The sequence below is a fragment of the Antennarius striatus genome, chromosome 10, assembly GCF_040054535.1.
Source record: "Antennarius striatus isolate MH-2024 chromosome 10, ASM4005453v1, whole genome shotgun sequence".
Classification (NCBI taxonomy): Eukaryota; Metazoa; Chordata; class Actinopteri; order Lophiiformes; family Antennariidae; genus Antennarius; species Antennarius striatus.
Window position 1 is genome coordinate 17,087,080 of NC_090785.1, and position 14,889 is coordinate 17,101,968.

At 42.9% G+C, this 14,889-nt stretch overlaps 1 protein-coding gene across 1 annotated transcript in view; it reads left to right on the forward strand.

The window, feature by feature from the left end:
- The window catches only part of LOC137602390 (teneurin-2-like), a 115,619-nt gene that overhangs the window by 64,492 nt on the left and 36,238 nt on the right, over positions 1 to 14,889 (forward strand). The window contains exon 4 of the mRNA XM_068325071.1: positions 5,330 to 5,568. Within this exon, the coding sequence (XP_068181172.1) occupies positions 5,330 to 5,568 (239 nt within the window). The remainder of the gene's footprint in view (positions 1 to 5,329; positions 5,569 to 14,889) is intronic.

Sequence of the window (14,889 nt, forward strand, 5' to 3'; positions counted from 1 at the left end):
ACGGGCTGGGCTGTGATATGAACTTTGAACTGAAGCAGATTCTGCCGGATAGAACATTCAGTCCACCTGGTGATTATCAAAATAATTTCAGCCGACACGCTGCACTGATTAATTACTGGGAGGCAAGTGTTCATTCAGTTCCGATCCATCTCATCTACTTAATGATTTTAACAGCAGACTTACTTGTTCAATATGTGGCCTTTGCCTCACAATACACCGCCACAGCTCATTTTCCCTAAAGCTTAATAAGCTTGATATTACATTTAATAAAAATTTAATTGATTCCTCAGATGTCAGCAGTGGTAGTTTTCTTTTTTGGGGGTTGGGGGGTGGGGGCAGAGCACAAAAAAAAAAAAAAACAATGCAGGGAATCCTGGAACAAATATACTTAAAGTATCAAGTAAATTCCATACAAATTTTTTTTTTTTTTTGGCTTAACATCCCAAACTCCAGCGTGTCACTCAGGTGTAATGCGTCTTTAGCGTAAAGAATACCACGATCTCTTGAAATCTGGATGCTTAATCTGATGCCTTTGTATTTGCCTTTTTATCTCTCAGCTCCAGAAGTGTCCCATGTCCTACTTCACACAGCGAATGAAATTAATGCCCATTATACCGCATCCATCTGCCTGTTATTGTTTTGTACATTTATAGCAGAGAACAATTCTCATGACGCCATACTTGAGCATCCTCCACTCCCTGAGCCCTTTGTTTCATTCTCAGATTGCACCGTTTTTCAGTCAACCCCATACTGAGCCGACCTCCGTTAATTGTTCCCTACCTCTGATGATGATTCTCAGAGTGCTATCCTAAGCAACCACATGTTTGTGAGAGCTTAGGAAATGAAGAGTGTGTGTTTATGCGCTTGTAAATGTGCGTCTGTTCGTTCGCTCAAGGGGAATGCAAGCTTTGACTTCTTGCTAATTACCCAGCATGCTCTCTGTTCTGTGGTTAATTGTCCAGGTCCTCTTTTCTCTCAATGGGAAACAGGGTTGGAATGGAGTGAAAAAAAAAAATCCTCCCCCTCTCTTTCTGCCTGTCTGTCGTCTAAACTATAGCGCCTCTCGCCATCCTCCGCCCTTCTCTCATGTTACCTTTTGCTCCAACACAATGCAAATGAAATGTTTCATATTCTTTAAGGGGCGATCTAATGGCAGGACGCCCACGTCGCTCCTTAGTTTTTGTGGGTTGTTGGAGACCTGTGTCTGAGTGTGGGCAAAGATGTCTCAGTGGCTGAGTTAGTGTGTGTGTGTGTGTGTGTGTGTGTGTGTGTGTGTGTGTGTGTGTGTGTGTGTGTGTGTGTGTGTGTGTGTGTGTGTGTGTGTGTGTGTGTGTGTGTGTGTGTGTGTGTGTGTGTGTGTGTGTGTGTGTGTGTGTGTGTTGTACGTGGGAGACAGGATGCATGACAGCAAGACAGCAATGGTTAGACTTGGGGAGGGGGTGCCTCTGCTACCGGCTTCTCAGGAGATGAACAGGGTCTCTGTCAGCTTTCTCTAATTATGTGTGACTTTTCCATGCTGGACCATTGTCAGAAGTCCCCAATAGTCACACATAAATGCACACAAACATACACAGACACATGTACACAAGCACACAGAAAACAAACACACAACACAGCCTAATGATAGAGTTGTGATTGCCGGCTGCCAGCCATGCTAGAACCCCTCCATAGTCCTTTGCAACATAAATCAATGTCAATTACCTCTCCAGAGCACATTAGACACTTACCATTTCTGCTCATAATTATTATGGTCCATAGACATATTCCCATTCCACAGCGAGCTTTTGCACACAAACAACAAAGCCAGGGAATCAAATGAATCCAGTGCCCACGTACAAATACATACTCGCACATTAAATCGCAGATGTTGTGTCGAATGAAATACGTGTAATTCACCAGCTCACACGCTCCTTGAATTCACTCACACATTAGGGGGATTGTAATTAATTACTGCTGGCCTTGCCATCACAGAGAGCGTCATTGGCTGTGAAAATGAGTTGAAGCAAAGACACATGCCAGTTGACCTTGAAGTGTGTGTGTGTGTGTGTGTGTGTGTGTGTGTGTGTGTGTGTGTGTGTGTGTGTGTGTGTGTGTGTGTGTGTGTGTGTGTGTGTGTGTGTGTGTGTGTGTGTGTGTGTGTGTGTGTGTGTGTGTGTGTGTGTGTGTGTGCGGGCGGGCGCACACATGCATACAATGTGCATTCTTGCATTTGGGAGCTGGTAGATTTATGCATGCACATTAAAATTGATGGGTGTGACACTGAGAGGCTGGTATTTTTAGACAATAACCTCTTGTTTCTCTCTGTGCCACATCCCCACACTCTTTCAGCGTCTGCCTGTCGAGAAGTTAGTTGTTGTTTTTTTTCTGTTCTTCTTTTTCCCCAATTTTTCTTGGTGTCATGCAGAGTACCTGACAGGTGAAGGGGAAGTATAAGAACAGAAAAGGTGGTGGAGGAGAGGAGAGACTCCTGCAGGAAATTAAAGCTAACAATCAGTGGCATGAGATGATGAGAGTATAAGAGAAACAAAACACAGACTGGCTGAATAATTGATAGAGAGTGGAACAGAACTCCCAAACCGAATCTTTATGCCATGAGCACATCACCTGTTTTTACCAACTGTTTCTAGACAAGCAGACACGTGTAAAGATGTCCTGTTACGAATCAGCGCTTATTAGATATATCAGAAAGAACAAAAGATCACACAGAAAAGTGCAGTTAAGCGTTATTTGAATAGCAATCCTCACATTCAGCTGCAGCTGTGACTTACTGCTGTTACTTTGAATCACGAAGGTGGTAACTTCTGACTCTTTTTGTTTTACGCTGCAAGAAAAATTTGTGCTTGGGAATTACTTTTTTAATACTTCAGCCGGGGAGCATATGTACATGCTCTGGTTTGTTTATTTTTAAGGAGGATTGGGGATTTAAAAAATACTGGCCTAATTTTCAAGAAATTCAATAGAAGGATGTTGAGCCAAGGATACACACATATTATATACAAACAGTATTTTTCTCTTCTGAAGAATGAGTGGGATTTGGACTCCCCATCTCAAAAAAGCTCAAGCAAGCAGCAAGAAAAGGGGGAACAACATGTTTGCAACAACAGCAGTGAATCAGAGAAACAAAATTTTATTTTCAGATTGTTTCACAGCAGTGACGTTGTACAGTAAAAATAAGTACACCAACACCTCCACAAAACCCTGCCAAGAGGTGCCTTATTGCTGGAATTTGTGCGAATTTTGATCTCTCTCTCACACACACACACACACACACACACACACACACACACACACACACACACACACACATACAGTTATAGCTCTTTATATATCCTTTAAATATTCACAGAAATAGGAAGGAATGACACAGAGGCAGCAGTTTGCTACTTCCTATAGTTTGTTGTTTAGTTTTTAGTCCAATCTCACAAAGTTATTGGCTAGGGCCACAAACCCAATATGTTCCCAATAGTAATAATAATAATAGTAATAATAATCATTTAATTTAATTCATAGAAAGGAATAAAGTTTGGGTAGTATTACACATATGGTTTGGTCGAGTACGTAAACAAAAGTCACAACCTGTCATGAGTGGAGATGTGTACTTTCTATACACCTCTACTAAATGAGGGGGAAAAATGTAACTCTCTCTTTCTATTTCTTGCTATTTTAAAACATCTTAACATACATGCCATTTAAACTGGGCAGAAACAAAATATAACTCACTACAGCTTTCTTGATTTGTCTTATCATTATCCCCTCAGGTTTGATCTAACTAAATCCCCAGTGCAAAACTAAGATGTTGCATTCCCGCTCTAAACATCATTTTCTCTCCTCCTCGTCTTAATGGGATGACATTTAAGCCAATATTAGCTAAGAGCTAGCAGCAAATAATTAACTTTAAATCAATGAGCCTTTCAAAATGCCAGTACGGTATATTTTGGTATCTAAGATTAGAAGCCTAAATTACTTGTAAAATCATTAAGCGATTGGAGATGCCTAACATTAGCATTCTCTATGTTGTTGGAGTCTGAGTAGCCTAAGTAGGTAGCTTAACAATGGCTCTATACTTACTCCAGATTGTCTTGTTTATGACTCTGACACGACATTTACAACTTAATTTTAAAACTTTGGATTTGAGTCAGAACCTTATGGCCAAGATTTCTGCTGATTTGTGTTGTGCATGCATCGTTTCCTTGTCTAATTATTTATTACTATTGTTATAATGATTTACTTACATTCCAGTATGATCAACTGACCTTTTTACAACTTACTGTGAAAAATGTTAACCACAAAAAAAGAAACTTAAGTGTACACATCAAAGTGTTTCATGTATCAAACTTGAGAGAAGACCCCAATCCTCAACCAGCATTTTACTAAAGTCTAGACTAGATAAAATACCATTCATTCGTCCATCAATAAAATACCCTCTCCTTAAAAATTATTTCACCACCAAGGTCAGAAACTCTCAGAAAGACAAGCATGTCCGTTTCTTCACACAATCACAAGCACACAAACCAGAAGGTTCCAGAAATACAAGAAGACAAAACTCTCTTCTCCCCAGTCATCTTTGAGCCAGCGGTGTGACCTTGCCTCTGATCTGTCACACTTACCTGAGGGCTTTCTTCTGTCATACCACCTGTTGTCGGAATGGGGGGCAGCTTCTCACTGTGTGTTGGAAGGGATGCTCAAAAAAGTTGTGGGTTTTTTTGTTTTTTTTTTACTTTTTCCCTATAAAGTTTCTTCAAAAAACAGTCTTTTATATTTTTTACTCTGACTTTGATGTTGCTTCAAACACATTCTCAAAAGTTTGGTCATCTGGAGGAAGAAGGAAGGGAGAGCGGCAAAGGACATATGACGGGTGAGCAGGTGCAGCGACAGTAAAGGATAAAGGGAATTATGAGCAAGGTGATGATTAAAATCCTTCTATTACCCCCTCTGGAGAAAAAAGTGTCAGTGAGAACAGGAAAGGAGAACAGTGGCAATCATCTGCAGCCACGGAAAACAGAAATAAGGCATTGCCAGTAGGATACAAAGAGAAAAGCGAGGGAAGGAGAAAAAAATGGTGGAAAGCAGGTGGAGGTTAAAAACAGACCTTGGCCTGGAACAGGCTAAATCAGACACACAATCAGTTCCAACCCATATGTCAGGAAAGGTTCATCTGACAAAGAAATTGGACAGAAACTGGCGCATATGTGACCCTGTGGGTGGTGGATTGGTGTGTCTGCTTCCCAGCTACCAAAACTTTATTCCCTTTACCTGTTATTCCAGCACCAGAACTGATGTCCTCTTTTCATGCACATAACAATGACCTTTTCTCTCCTGTGTTTCTCAGGCACTTCTTGTTCAAGACATCATCAGGGACCACCCCTCTCTTCAGTAGCTCCTCCCCCGGGTATCCTCTAACCTCGGGAACGGTGTACTCGCCACCTCCTCGCCTGCTACCCAGAAACACCTTCTCCCGCTCAGCCTTCAAACTAAAGAAGCCGTCCAAGTACTGCAGCTGGAAATGTGCCGCAGTGACAGCCATCGCAGCTGCTACCCTGCTGGCCATCCTACTGTCCTACTTTATCGGTGAGCACAGACCTAGTATTATTCATAATGATGGCATTTCGATTTCTTTTAATGGGGAGTTAAAAATTCAAATGGACGATAAAATGTCAGAGCCATCTTTGTAGGAACACATGCTTACCCACACTCAAGTGTCTCCTTAATTTCAAGTTGGCTAGCCTGTTTGTTGGCAGTTATTAGCATGAAGCAGATTCCCGAGGTGCGAGCTTTGTCACCGTTGCCATCAAAATAAGACCCAGCAGGAGTCCTGGCCTCCGCTCAGCATAAGAAAACAGCCTTTCAGACGTACATGATGATACATCAACAGCTTCCACAGCTTCCTGTTTGAGTCTGTCAATGTACAAATCCTAATAGAACCACCAGGAAAGTGGCTGATCTCTCAAGACGCTCATGTTGTGCATTCAGTTCATCTAAAGGCAGACATTCAGTGGAGACCGCTGGCTGAAAAGCTGAGGCTGAGATCCTGATGGCTGTGTGGCCACAGGTAGAGCCGTGTGAGGGAAAGAGAAAATGTTACTTACAGAGTGTGGGTGTGGAATTTATTCCTGCTTGACCTCATTCACTGGACAAAAGACTTCTGTGTGTGTGTGTGTGTGTGTGTGTGTGTGTGTGTGTGTGTGTGTGTGTGTGTGTGTGTGTGTGTGTGTGTGTGTGTGTGTGTGTGTGTGTGTGTGTGTGTGTGTGTGTGTGTGTGTGTGTGTGTGTGTGTGTGTGAGGAGGCAGATGTGTCACTGAGCCCTTGACTGGCCTCTTACCCAAGAGACCAGAGTCAACAGATGGTGGGATATTAGGAAATAGTGGCATCAGCAGAAGGAGCAACCTTCTTTCCTCCACCTCTCCATGGATTATTAATGTACCATTATCAGATATATGTGTGTGTATATGGGATAGATAGATAGATAGATAGATAGATAGATAGATAGATAGATAGATAGATAGATAGATAGATAGATAGATAGATAGATAGATAGATAGATAGATAGATAGATAGATAGATAGATAGATAGATAGATAGATAGATAGATAGATAGATAGATAGATAGTAATTAAGAATGATTCTAAGTTGATGTAAGTTAACAATGAAAAGTTGAACACTATCTAAAAAATGTGTCTCTTCTGAGACCACAGTTGGTCCCTTTGTCACGTTTCCCACCATTAGCGCTAGGACAGGTACTACTCAGTATACTACTGTACTTGTACTGACCAGATATAGATTGTCCTGTCTGTTGTAAAGATTGGTAACATTAGCGTGTAAGTCCATTCATCCGCTTATCATTTGTTAGGACACAGAAGAGGCGACACTAGGTGAGAGGCGAGGTAAACCGTGGACAGGTGACCATCATCACAGGACTGACAATACCATTCAGGATCATATCTAATATAAAATCACTCCTTCAGAGTGTGGAGGGAACCAGGAGGGCATCCACGCAAACACAGGGAAAACGTGGAATCTTCACACAGAAACATTCAGTCCACCTTCTTGTTGTAACGCAGCAGCAGAAACCACCACACAGCTTGTTAGTTGCAATAAAAAGAACCACATTTCATGTATATTTAAAGCTAACAAAAAACTAACACAGATAATCTTGCTGTCTTTATATGGTGGGAATACACTCTGTAATACTGCAACTATTGAATGGAATTATATGAGCGAGTGCAAGGATTCGATAATAAATTCCCTTTTAAGCTTCTCTTTCTTTACGTTCACTGTACTGTAAACATCAGTTCTTTACCACCAAACGTAATTGTGTATCTGACTGTAATTCGGTAAGCTGAACAAGGCTGGAATGAAGCTATATTGTTATTATTACTTTTGCTAACGGTCGGGCCCCCCTTCAGCTTTAGCTGTGATTTTTTCTCTGTGCTGAACAGAGCTGTAGCAGCGCCGCCAGCCTGAAACCCCTGTGTTTACCCAGATTTCTGTAGCGTTAATCACGCAGTCAGGTTCAGTTGTGGGGGTTCACTGCTCATCCTGGTTGTAGTGTCTCGTTGATGTGCTGTGGAGGTGTATGTGAGAGCTCCTGACCACTGGGGGTAATGCGCAGAGCACCCAGAGCTATGCAGCGTGAAGAGGACCCCACTGAGGCATCCGCCCAGGAGCCCGCTCATAAATTACACCAGGACACAAGTGCATGAACAGCACTTTTGACTGTGTGTGTGTGTGTGTGTGTGTGTGTGTGTGTGTGTGTGTGTGTGTGTGTGTGTGTGTGTGTGTGTGTGTGTGTGTGTGTGTGTGTGTGTGTGTGTGTGTGTGTGTGTGTGTGTGTGTATAAGTGTGTATAAGTACTCCTTCCCTGAGAACAATGTAAAAGATCTGTCTGATTGCGAGGATGCAAGGGTGTGTCCACCTATAAATGATGTTTCTTTTTATTATTCCTCAGGATCATGAAAGAAGAAACTATTCAGACAAACACACATGCAATCACACACACACACACACACACACATGCATGCACACTAAGCTTTCAAAACTCAGCATGCCCCAGGAACACGACAGACAACGTCCCTTTGAATTCACTGTATCCAGCTGTTAGAACGGAGCCATTCAGATGAGATGAGATGAGATGAGCACATACTCATAAATGTACTGCGTGGAGAACACTCACATGTTTGTGTCTGTTTCTTTAGGAAAACGTGTGCTTATATGGATGAGGGAATGTTTATATGCATGTGAGGGCAGACAGGTGCATTTTGAGTCAAACAATTTCCCCAACTCCAGTGGAGTATGGCCTCCTCTTTACATGTGAAGGAATGACTGAACGGTTGGAGGGACGAGGATAAACAAGAGTGCTTGCTCTTCATTTCCCGGCATCTTGTTTGCTTGCTCCACATGGAGCATCAGAGCCAAAGGAGATGTGGTTGCTAGGATACAGGTGAACGGTTGGCATACAGGAGAGAAGACAGGTCCGTCATTGTGAACGGCAACCTGGAGAGAGTGAGATAGAGGAAGGCAAAGGGAACGGAAAAAGAAAGGGGTGGAAAAGAGTTTGAGCAGAGAGGGCAGAGGGGAAGAAGGGAGATGTGTCACTGTCAGCATGTAGCCAGAACATTAAGGGGAGAGGGGAAGGAGGATAGAGGACTGGAGAGAAGCAGGAGAGGAGGGCTGAGGCTGATATGTCACTGTCGGCCAGGTATGGGATCAAATCCTGAGATTGATTGGGGGGGTCTGTTGTTTGCACTCTCCAAGAAAAGAAGGGAGGTTGATGGGGAGGAGGAGCAGGAGTGACAGGACAGCCAGGTGTGGAGAGGAGAAATTGAGGGGAGGCAAAAGAAGGGGAGATGAAGGAGAGCGTGGCCTCCTGAGGTTCTGTCACCTGCTATATCTGTGGGACTAATGTCTCCTAATTGATCACAGTAAGCAGAGAACAGAGGGAGTGTGACAGGGAGAGGAGAGGACAAAGAACAGTGGAGGACAAGAACAGGGGGATGGTGACAGGAGATGTTAGACAGGATGAAACGAGAAGAAGAACGTAAACCTCAGAGGACAGAAGGGAAGACCGACAGGGAGAGAGATGAGATGTGTTAGCAAGGAGAGACGGGGCTGGTTTGATGCTCGGGCGAGATATCGGGGACAATTCAGGCCAGTGGTGTCCAGGTGGACGGTCAAACACACACACACACACACACACACACACACACACACATGCGCACACAGGTGTGTCCTTGACTGCTAGGAGTAAACTTGCTTGTGTCACCTTTGCAGGGGTGTTGTGTGTGAATGTGTGTGCATGTGTGTGTGTGTGTGTGTGTGTGTGTGTGTGTGTGTGTGTGTGTGTGTGTGTGTGTGTGTGTGTGTGTGTGTGTGTGTGTGTGTGTGTGTGAGATGGTTGAATTTGTCGTGCGCAGCAGCATACTCCGTGCAATATTGTCACCACTGATGAATGAGAGCGTGCACACACACACAGACACACACACACACACACATCCAAGGTATTTTTACTCATAATCTCAGCTCCCCCTTTCTGTTGATTAAACAAACTCACACATACACACACACACACACACACATATACACACACACTCACTGTCATCGAGTGTGACCTTCATGCCTCTGAGCCAACCACTTTCCATCCATCATCGCTGTCTCACTGTTCCAGACTGATCACAATCGCTTACTGGCCATTCTCCTCGGCTCTAAGTGTCTCACTTCACTGCATTCATAACACTGCTCGCTGCTTAATGACATGTTAATGATATTTACTGTCCACAGACATATAGCTCATCTGAAACACTGTGTTATTCCAATCAAGGTTATTTGTGTTTTCTACAAGTTGGTCTAAATCTGAAAGGTGATGCACTGGAGAGTGAAAGAATCCACAGGAAGCTGAAATAACATATACAAGAAAGGGTGGAATTTAAAATGAAAAAATAAAATAAAAAAGAGAAGTCCGCCCCAACAATTAAATAATAATATAATTTATAATAACATTTTTGTGGACACTTACTTACTTAGTTAATGAAATTTTGTTTTATTCATGCTTGATGAATTCCAGTGTGAGTCAAAAACATTAGAGGAATGAATTATGTCGGATATTTAAAAGGAAAATACAGACAATAGCTTAATTTGACTCGATATTATTACAGCATAAATATTAGTATTTTTTGTGAATTCTTTAATTGTTTCATCTGAAACACTTGCAGCGTTGTAGCTTCAAATTTTATTGAAAAAATATATTTTGTAGGAGAAATATTTCAGCGCTTCCCTTTAATTTTAATTATTTGTCGAACCGTTGCCTTACCCGGCCAGTTTCTCATTTCATTCATGTGTAGAAGACGTTCAATAAAGAGTCATTTCCCCTCTTTGGGTTTTTTCATTTTATTAATATTTTGAGATCCTGAGAGGAGAAAATGATATGAGGAATCATTAAAGTCACATGATGTTGTAGGTAATTATTTTATTCTCCTCTTTCCTATCAAATTAATAGAGGCCTGTCTCATTGGATTTTTGCAACACTTTGAGGGCCCAGAGTTTGGGGACCGCTGCTACAGCATATGCATCTGGTGATAGACAAATGATAAGAAAATTGAAATGAGTTTCTTATTGTATCTAAATATTTTTAGCATTACTTTTGTTTATTTCTCTACTGTTTAGAAGCCACAGATAAATTAGAAGTCCTTGTACAAATGAGCCCTTGAACATGTCAGTTTGAATTGTGTCAGACCTGCAGGTCTCACCATGTGGCTGTTATCCAAACCCGGCTCCTTGACCCCAAAATCCCCTCTGACTCTGCATGAACTTCCCTTCTGCTGGTCCGGTGTGGTACAGCTAGAGGTCAGGATGTGTCGCTCACGCCAGCGTTTGTGTATACGAACGTGTGCACGTGTGTGTCAGTATTCATTTGTGGTGCGTGTGAATGTGTGCCGAGGTGAAGGAACGGTGGGACATATGGTGGAACATGCCCAGGAACTTGGGCATGAGGATCAGACGTGGAGCGTGTGTCTGCAGCAGCAGGGCCTGTCGTACTGATAAAGGTTAGGATCTTACCACACACTGCCATTCCAAGAAAAGGGCAGGTCATGGCCAGGACCCGGCACAACGTCGGTACCATCTGCACCGCAGGGATAAACAGGTCGTCTGCATCGATCGGATGATGAAGAGCAGGACGTCCACTTGTTTAGACACTACGTCGTGGTAACATCGGTGGTCATCCTTGACTTTCTGCTCGTATACCTGAAGATTCTGTATGTGTCCTGTAGGAAATATTTACTCTGAATATGCTGTCTCATTGATATTGATTCTAATTGCTCATTTTGCCTGCTTCAAAGTGCACAGGCTTATTTCATTCCTTTATTTCCTCATTCATTTATTCATTAGCGTCGGTCTTATCTGGGCCTCCATCATTTGTACATTTACTAATAGGAAGCTCGACGATTTCATGTTCAACACAGGAGATGGATGAAGGGAAAGTGAAAGAAATCACTGTCCTCTCTTCTCTCTCATTTTCCTCCAGTCTCTCCTTGTCTTGGCCCTGAGAAGGACCTTTTTCTTCATCTTTCCTCCTCACTCATTCTCTCTCATTCTCTGATCTGTGATAAGATAGCATAGTCCCTCATATCCTGTTTCTAATGCAGATCGATGAGTGGGAAAGGACCGAGGTAGGAAGGGATGAGACAAGGCAGATTGAGGTGGAGAAGAGAGGGCAGACGGAGGGATGGAGGGGATGTGGTGGTGGGTTAGTGTTTGGTAGGTGGGGAAGGGGGGGGGGGGGTCAGGACAAAGATATCTGAAAAGGAAATGAGGATTCAGAAAGGAGGACATCACTCAGATTCACATCTCTTTTCATTTATCCCATCATACACATACATGCACATGTGCGCGCGCTCACAACTACATCTGTCTTTTGCCATCTCAATATTTCAGTGGCAATAAGAGAAGCATTTCATCCAATGATTGAGTGAGTTGCCGCTGACTCTCCCCTAGACACTATTTTGCAGGTAGGAGCTGCAAGCAACTCACATAACCTTTTGTGTTGCAGTCAATTACAGTTCAGTTGCATCAGCTGGGTGAGGAGGTCCCGTCGGGGGTTTTGCAGTGTGTGTGTGTGCCGGTGTGCACACTGTTGTTAAAACCATGTAATTTTAAGCATACATACGTATACACGTGCACGCACATACACACACACACACATACACACACACACACACACACACTAAGAAGCAGATAAATTGTCTCTCTCAGTTCATATGACCCCCAAGGGCAGCAGCCAACCACCGCCCCCGTCGCTCTGTCTGAGACTCTAAATGATCTCAGCAAGCAGCGCCTTCAGAACGTAGCTGAGAGAGAAGGCTGCTTTATTTATAGACTACATAAGTGGATATTGTGTGGTAAATTCAAAGAAATATCCCAAATGGCCTGAATATTGAGAACCAGAGACGGCGTGCTGCTTTTTCCTCCTTCCCTGTCTCCGATATTAGCGCTTCGCCCATGTGCTGTAAAACACAGAGAAAGGTGAGAGTGATTCATAAAGGAAGGAAGACGTTGTGTGTCGTCCCAAATGACTGCCTTTTTGTTTCTCCGTTACTTTTGGACACCAAAAGTATCTACCGGTTCGCTACATGAGGGCCTTTAAGATGGGGATGGAGGGGCCGAAAGGTAGGAAAACAGGGAGAAGACTTCCTAAACCAATTAGCTACCAGGCTGAGGACAGGGGACTGGCTACAATTACCACAGTAATTGAGGTCAGAGTTGTTAATTTAGTGGTAAATTACAACAGTTAATATGCATTTATCAGGATGGCCAGGGGAGACGACAAAGAAGAAGTGCTTGTGTGTGTGTGCGTGTGTGTGTGTGTGTGTGTGTGTGTGTGTGTGTGTGTGTGTGTGTGTGTGTGTGTGTGTGTGTGTGTGTGTGTGTGTGTGTGTGTGTGTGTGTGTGTGTGTGTGTGTGTGTGTGTGTGTGTGTGTGTGTGTGATTTCAGTGCCATTGCAAGGGATTACATGTAAAAACATGCAAGAGGCCATTTTCTGCCTCTGTGGTGCAATTAGAAGAAGTGCAATTGGTTCAGTGGGAGATGCTGCTGTTTAAATAGGCGATGATATGGTTGAGGTAGGACAGAAATGAGTGTGAGATATATGAACACTGCACAGGAAAGAAAACAGTGGAGGGAGGGTTTGAACTTTTGGGACATGTTCCAGAGACCAGAATGATGATGATACAATATTTTCCCGTGTGGGGACACTCTGCGCATTCAGCCACAAAGTCACTTTTTTTTTTTTTCCATCTCTGTCGATTCTTCCTCTCACGCAGAAACGATTCAAACTCTTTAAGGCAGAGACCTATAAATATTTCGGAACATACACAAAGCTATATACTCTTGCATTCCTGTCTGATTGCTTGTGTTGGGGACCACTTACTGTCAGAAAAAGAATCACGACCATCTTTTCTCAGCCATCCAGTCAGTAGATGCTGAGCCACTCATCCCTTAAATCTTTCCCCCCTCGCTTGACATCTTCGTCGCACTTCCTCATTTCATCCGTGGAGCCTCTTTAGTCATCTCTTCCTCTCTTCTCTGCAACCTCATCTGCAGCCTGTTTTTCTTGCTCTTTTCATCCTCAGGGGATTTTATATGTTCCTTAATATTCTGTCAGTTCTCTCTCTCTCTCTCTCTTTTCCAGTATTCTTTCAGTTCCTCTCTTCACTCCCCTTCACCGACGAGGTTTGCACAATTTCTTCAGCAGCTCCTGACCTTTGGCCTCCGCCATGAGTCCGGCCACCACCTCCTCTTTTTCATCTCCCTCATCCCCAGCCATCCATCAGTCCATCCTTTTTTCATTTCTTTTTTTGTCACAAGATCACGTGTGCTGCCACCATTTCAAACGCTTCTTTTCGTTCACAGATGATACAGGCAAGCACTTTGGCTCTTTAAATTATGCATCAAGATTACATAAAACCTGGTGAAGCAACTGATCTATTTTTAATCTAGCTCATTTGCTTGTTAAAGCTGCTTCTCTGTGATCTTTCCATACATGTGAACATGTGTGTTGTGTGTGTGTGTGTATCTGTAAGACAAACTCAAGTGAGACGACAGATATTAAAAAGTAAGTCAAACCGTCTCTCTTGTTCACACTGTGATTGTCTGACAACTCATTTCAAATTTATTGGCGTGGAGTTTAATAAAACCTTCCATTGCTGCTTGAAAATAGCAATTATGGTAATTGCGATCCGAAAAGAAAATATTTCAATTTATGGCGACACAAAGCTCAATGCATGAATTTTAGTAGTTTTGTTGTAGCTAAAATGACACCCTAACAAATTTAGAAGTGTTGTTAAAATGGATGATGCTTGTGAAGAGAATGATAACAAGTGTCTCTCTTTGTCTCAGTCTTTCTTTCTTTTTTGTGTTTCTACCTCTTTGTGTGTTGCTGCAAAATGACCTGTTGACAAAGCCTTGGATTTTACGCTCCTGTTGCTGAGGAGGAAGAGTGCCATCTATCGGTCAGGGTTTCATTATCTCCCGCAAAAAAAAAAAAAAAGAAAGGAACTCAATTGGGAAAAACCACACATGTACACCAACACACACACACACACACACACACACACATTCAATGAAGAGAAATGCAGAATAAGTTAACTGTAGGGATGTCTGATTCATTCACTGAGATGACCTACATTGAGAGCACCGTCACAATAGACTCACTATTGCTTACTCTCTCTTGCTGATTCAATAGGTAATCTTTCCATCAGCTGCACCCCGTGATACCATCTCTGCTCGTGTGTGTGCCCGCATCTGTACGAGGATGTGAGGATGCGAGATACGTGTCTGCGTTTTCTACAAGGGGGGACAGGTAGAGATAAGAAGGAAGGAAGGAAGAAAAGGAGAGAAT